The sequence below is a fragment of the Corvus brachyrhynchos genome, unplaced genomic scaffold (assembly GCF_000691975.1).
Source record: "Corvus brachyrhynchos isolate BGI_N302 unplaced genomic scaffold, ASM69197v1 scaffold97, whole genome shotgun sequence".
Classification (NCBI taxonomy): domain Eukaryota; kingdom Metazoa; phylum Chordata; class Aves; order Passeriformes; family Corvidae; genus Corvus; species Corvus brachyrhynchos.
In genome coordinates, this window is record NW_008239758.1 from 6,967,108 (window position 1) to 6,973,606 (window position 6,499).

Consider the following 6,499-nt stretch of genomic DNA (forward strand, 5'->3'; position numbering starts at 1 on the left):
TCACTCTAGTCCACAGAAAGATTTTTAAACTTCACTGCTGACTTTTAATCTTTTTCCCAGAGGTATTTCACCCCAAGAGCTGAGACATATAAGGCAGCAGCAGGTGTCAAATGATTGATCTTAACGAATGGCAGTAGCAAGATGAAAGGGTATTCAATTCCATGGGGATTCTCCTGTCATTTGCCTTAGAAGATGAAAGAGAGAGCAAGCTGGCCCTGGCTGAGGAGATGGTGGAGGCTGCCAGACACTGCTTGAGTTGTCTGTGCACTCTTTGCACTGGGTTTTGTGTCACACCTGCCTGCTGGTACAGAGTCCTGTTGCAGTAGACAGTGGTCAGGCATGCAGGGGAGGACAGAATCTGTCCCAGAAAACTCACAGGGAGGAGAGGTAAAGATCGTGGAATCACTGAGGGTCAGAAGGGACCTTAAAGATCATCTTGACACCTCACCATGGACAGGGACACCTTCCATAAGACCAGGTTGCTCAAAGCCCCATCCAGCCTGGCCTTGAACACTTCCAGGGGTATCCAGAGCTTCTCTGGGCAACCTGTGCCAGTGTCTCACCACCCTCACAGTAAATAATTCCTTCCTTCTATCTAATCTAATCCCTCCCTCTTTCAGTTTTAAGCCATTACTCGTTGTCCTGTCACTAGAAGCTCTTGACAAAAAGTCCTTCTCCAGCTCTCCTGTAGCCCCTTTAGGTGATGAAGTGCTGTGACTTGCAGCCCAGCACTGCCAGGCAAGTGAGGGGTTCCTCTCCTGTGTGAGATGCTGCAATAACTCTGCAAATTTTTCATTGTCCACCCCAAGCGCAGAAGATGGATTTTGACCTTGGTAGTGCATGATGGTTGGGTGCCAACTTCAGAAATAAATGTCCGTGATCTTTAACTCCCTCTTGCAAAAGGCAGGCTGTCATCACTATTGTTTGGTGGATGAAGTTAGAGCTAGACCTTAGTGTCTTTGGATTTAAATTGGCACAAAGCTACATCTCAAGGAGTCCATTAATCTTGAACAAACTGAACTGCCGGGGCACAACAGGCATTAATACCTTAAATATGGCTTTTCAGTCTCAGTACTGCCAAGTCCACCTTTGCATTTTCTATATTTTTCCTGGCAAGAAGGGGAAATTCTGTAGGTGGCCACCAAAGAACTGAAGGAAGCAGCAGGTGGCTTCTGAAATTTATCCATGTCTGAATTCCCCCATCCCCATTCCTCCCACACAGTTTTTTTTTCTCTTTTTTCTTTTCTTTTTTCCCCTGTTCTACTAAAAAGTACTATGCCTCTTGCACCTTAATTATGTTCAGTAAATCTTCAGGAAGCAAGAATTTTATATAGCTTGGAAAACGTTTCTGATATAAAGAGATAGAAACAGTGGAGTGACCTCTTCCGAAAAGGTTAGATCAAACCTAATTATAACCCTTTTTTCCACTGTCCCCAAGAAAGAACCAAGGGCACCCAAGCAGAGCTTTGACAAAGAGCTGTGCATTCTCTGCTGAGGCCAGTGCAAAAAAATCCCTGAGGGAAAACAGAAGCCAGCACCAGAGAAACATCATCTGCCAGCCCCTGGTGCACCATAGGGAATGTGGGGGGTGGATTTTCAAAATGAAAATAGGGGTCTATTAAGGCTTCACTACACTACATCAAGGTAATTTTCAAACTTAATGATTTTCACATTTAATTCAGGGAGAAATTAGTCACCAGGTATTGAGACAAAGCAAGGCTCTCTTCTGTACTGGGATGCTCTCCTCTTCAAGCTGTGTTATCTCGACAATAATTAAAATGTTCGCTGGAGTAGAAAACGCGCGATCTGATTCATTAGCCAGATTTCCTTTTGTAGGGTAACCCATGTTTGCCTTTGGGAAACTGAGACAGGCTTGGAGGAAACAGGATTCTGGACACTGATGATTTGGAAGGGGAGAGCCAAGGGATTATGAAGGCAGAGCCGTGTGTGTGTGTCCTAGACAGTGAGCAGCTCAGCGCATCCTCTTCCACCCTCTCAGCCAACAAGGATGGGAGGGTCTACATGGAAGGCGTTGGTTGGCTGGAGAAGCTTTAGGTTATGGGAACACTCAGACTGATATGCCTGTCCCAGGCAGGAGGACCCTTGTGCTGTGGGTATCCATGGGCCGTGTTAAGCCAGAGAGTTTCAGCTTGTGAGAACACCCCTGTGTGCTGCAAGCAGGTGACCATCAGCGAATGAGCCAGTTTGGAATAGGAAAATGAAGCAAATCTGGATGGCAGGGGAAGGAAAAGCCAGATGTGAGCTGGGTTCATTGGTGTCTGAAAGCTTGCAAGAGTTTATGCTGAATACAGCACTGATGGCACCCTTCAGCTGGCTCAGCGTTATTCATGGGGGGCAGGTTGGGAAAGGAGAAGGGGAAGAAAGAGCACGCCAGGTTTTGATTGACTTCCCTATGGGGGAAACAAAATAGCAATATGGAAATTTTGCTCATTCTTCCAGTTTTCAAAATTGTCTGTAAGAGTAAATAATGGCAGGTGATTTCTTTTTGCACTCTCTTGGTGCTTGAATCTTTAGATGGCACTGTTTGGGTGTTCCACTTTGTTTTGGTGTTCTCACATTTCAAGCAGCTGTCTGTGCAGAACAGGAAATTACTCCCGATGTGAAGTGAGTTTTACCCTTCAGGAGAGGAGAGAGGCACCTCCAGCACCTCAAGTAAAGTCTACACAAAAGCACCTCTCCCTTTTTCCTCTCTCCTAGTGATCCCCAAAGTGACTAAGCACCTGCTCTCCAATCCTGTGTTCACCTGCATCATCCTGGCAGCCTGCATGGAGATCGCGGTGGTGGCTGGCTTTGCTGCCTTCCTGGGGAAGTACCTGGAGCAGCAGTTCAACCTCACCACCTCATCTGCCAACCAGCTCCTGGGTGAGTAACCACAGGGGGCACCAAACCTCCAGCATCCAAAGGTATTTAAAAGCATTCAGCATGGCTGGTAACTGCTGCCAGTCTCACTGGTTAGGCTGCCCAAGAAGTGACTTGTCTGACATGTAGAAATGTGTCTCTGAGTGGGAGGGTTGGGCTTCAGCTGTGCCATGGCTGCAGAGCCCAGAGCAGACCTCCAGCATCCCTCCTCCTTGACTGTGCTCTCCACTGCATCCTGCTGCCCTCACTTCCCCTGTGGCCCAACCCCTTGTGGGAAGTGGTATGGGACAGCCAGGATAGGAAAGTGTGAGAGCCTTGCATGCCACAGAAATGGGCCATCTGATTGCCTGAGGCTGCAGTTGGTTGCCAAGTGATCCTGGGGCCCATTGAACTGCTTTTCTCATGGTTCTGGTGCAGTTCTGCACCCCATCCCCATCTGGGTTAGGAAGCCCAATTTCTCCTGTTAGTCACTCCTCTCCCCTTGGCCTGGAAATGACGAGATTGCAATGAGCAGTTCAAGTACCTGAGTTAGTGCAGCTTGGTTGTCTTTCAAACGTCCCTTCTCTCTGACTGTTCTATGCTGCTATGATTTCACGTTCTACATTTCTCAGTGTTCATTTTTTCCCTGTCAGGACACTGATGGCAGGACCTTCATTTATTTTCTGCTGCTGCTCATCCCAGGCAGGCCCAGCGATTTGTTTATGACAGCCCTTCTATCAGCAGCACCCAATAAAGATATCTGCAAGTTGATCTTGGATGATCTGCGACCACAGCTCGCCAGATGGGCAGCTGGCAGTGATCTGTCAAAAACTGGGACATCAGGAAATGGGTGGATCTCCATATCATAACAAGGAGTTTGCAAGCTCCTCTCCTGACAGTTGTTTATTTTCCTGTTAAACTCATCAATATATTTTGGTTTTGGCCTGGTTTTCCAAAATAATCAATCCCCTGCAGTCAGCCTTGCCTCCCCCAGCAACACAGGAATTTGCTAGTGAATTTTAATACAATTTGACAGAAGGCCAGAGATCTCAAAGTTGTTAGGCTGTTCCATCTTTCCTGAAAATTAAAAGTTTGGCAAAGGAAAGTAGCTTCACTGTTGACTCAGTGGGAGAAGGAGAAAAGCTGTTTGGTGGGAGCTGGCTGGGCAGTCAGCATGTGAGTACAGCTGGGTGGCCAGCAGAGAGGGCATCACCCGTGAGCCAGAGCACATCCTGCTTCTGACCTGACAGTGGGAAAGGAGACTTGGATTCCTCTGTGTTTTTCACAGCAACTTGTTAAAACAAAGTTGTTACCAGATTTCTCACATGGCATTTAAGGGAGTCTAGAAATGCCAGGACTGGGTTTCTCTTCTAAGCACAGTTCAGGCGGGTGAGATCTGGAGTATAACTTGCAGGAAAGGGGTAAAAGTGACCCCAGACACTTAGAGCAGTTCCTGTCTGTGCTGGAATGGGAGTCTCTTCTGGCAGTGATTTTGCATTTCACAGTTAAAGAAAATTCTTTTAGGAAGATTTTATATTCTCAAATGCTGCTCCTGCCTAGTCTCTGAAGATCAGACTTCTGAGAGTCGCACCAGCAGAGCTCATCCAAAGCCTCCACACACCTTGGAAAATTCTTGACTTTATTTGTGTGCTGACTGTTGCAAGAAGCATTAGAGATGCTGCTGCTTAGGTCAGGCTGGGCCAATCTCAGCAAGTCTGGCATTCCCTCCAGCATGGATGGGAACTGGCAGGAGATTCCGCTTCCTCTGTGCAAAGCAGCATGCCCGTTTGCATCTGTTCCTTTTTTTGGGCAACCCCAGCCTGGTGCTACTCCAGCAGTTGGTCATTACCAGGTTTCCTCATGCCAGTGCACAGATCTGCCTGCTGGAGAGTTCAACCCTGTCACAGTGTAGTTCACTGGGCCTTGCTCATGCCTCTTGCTAACTGATTTTTCCTCTTGCAGGGATGACAGCAATCCCGTGTGCGTGTCTGGGCATATTCCTGGGTGGTCTCTTGGTGAAGAAGCTCAGCCTGTCTGCTCTGGGAGCCATCAGGATGGCCATGCTGGTGAACCTGGTGTCCACAGCTTGCTATGTGTCTTTCCTGTTCCTGGGCTGCGACACAGGACCTGTGGCAGGGGTTACTGTTCCCTATGGAAACAAGTGAGTCCACAGAGAGTTTCCAGGGCAGGAAGGGAGCTTTACCAACATAAATTCATGTTACTGTCCTCGACAGGCAGTGCTGGCCTTCAGACAACCATAGAGCAAGCACAGAGAAGGCAGTGTTGTATGGGGCTCTTAGTTTGGGATGTTTCCATGCCACTCTCAACTGTGAGAGTTCAGTACCTGCAGATGACAGCAGAGTTTCACTAAAATAATCAAACTGAGTCAAAAGGTGCCAGACCTAATTCTCTACCCACCTCTGTAGCATTAGGTCCATGGCACTGTCTGGTTTCTCCCAGCACCAAGGGAGAACTGCTTTGTACATTGATTTAAGTCCCTGACAGGAATTTGTAGAACCAGGTTTTAGATGCCTGGAAGTACAGATATGGTGAAGAGAGAGTGTTTGTGGCTGCAAGCCCATTTTACTGTGAGAAATGAGGCCCACATAACCCTGCAGGACTTGTAGAAAGTTATTCGGTATTTTCCTTCTGAGTGCTCCTGTATGCAGTGGCAGTTCTTTAGATGACAACTTCAGCCTGTCAGCTCCTTGCAGTGTTCCAGAAAAATACAGAGCAATCTCCACAGCATCTCTTTGTGTTTCCTTGGGGCTTCTTGTTGAGGTTACAGGGCAGCCCAAGCCTTGCATTAGATTCTCTTTTGCAGAGGCACACTGGCCGTGGCATTTCAGTCCCCAAGGAGAGGCTGTAGCCTGGATTTCTTAGAGCTGGAACACAGCTAGCCTGCCCACTGCCTTTTTGTAATGTGTTTGCCTTAACTGTCCCCCTCAAAGCCATCTTTGTGAGCCAACAATTGGAAAAGTTGACTGATACCACACTGTCCATTAATTTATTTTTCTTTTTCTCTTACAGTTCAACTCCAACCTCATCTCTGGACCCATATTCCCCCTGCAATAACAACTGTGAATGCCAAACTGATTCCTTCACTCCAGTGTGTGGGGCAGATGGGGTCACATACTTATCTGCCTGCTTTGCTGGCTGCAGCAGCACGGTGAGTGGGCTTTCCTGAGGACCTCTTGCCTGTAGGAACGGTTCTGTGAGCTCAAGTGAGTGAGGTTCATGCGTGTCTGGTACAGACTATCTCATCTACAGCCAGCAGTGGCTGCACCCCCAAAGCTGACCTCACATCTCAGGTGGGCCTGAGCCCCTGTTGTTTTTCACTCTGCTCCATAAATGCCCACTCTTTCTGGCAGCAGGGGCCAGGGTCACCCATGGAGCAGGATGGGATCTCACATTCTCCTGCCCTGGTCTTCCTCCTCAGCACAGAAGCAAGGAACATGATAGGAAATCTGCACAAGTGTCCTGTAGCAGAACACATCCTCTGCAGGAGATTCCTAGCCCAGGAGGGACCAGCTGAGTAACCAGCTTCTCTTTTATCCTGCAGCTCCCTTTCTCCCCTCTTCTCCACCTGCCCATGTTTGCCCTGCCCAATCCTTTTAGTCTTTTTCCTCTTGCTCTTTCC

At 48.0% G+C, this 6,499-nt stretch overlaps 1 protein-coding gene across 1 annotated transcript in view; it reads left to right on the forward strand.

The window, feature by feature from the left end:
• The window catches only part of SLCO3A1 (solute carrier organic anion transporter family member 3A1), a 109,377-nt gene that overhangs the window by 89,885 nt on the left and 12,993 nt on the right, over nt 1-6,499 (forward strand). The window contains 3 exon segments of the mRNA XM_008640158.2: nt 2,719-2,883; nt 4,822-5,020; nt 5,890-6,028. Coding sequence (XP_008638380.2) covers nt 2,719-2,883; nt 4,822-5,020; nt 5,890-6,028 — 503 coding nt within the window.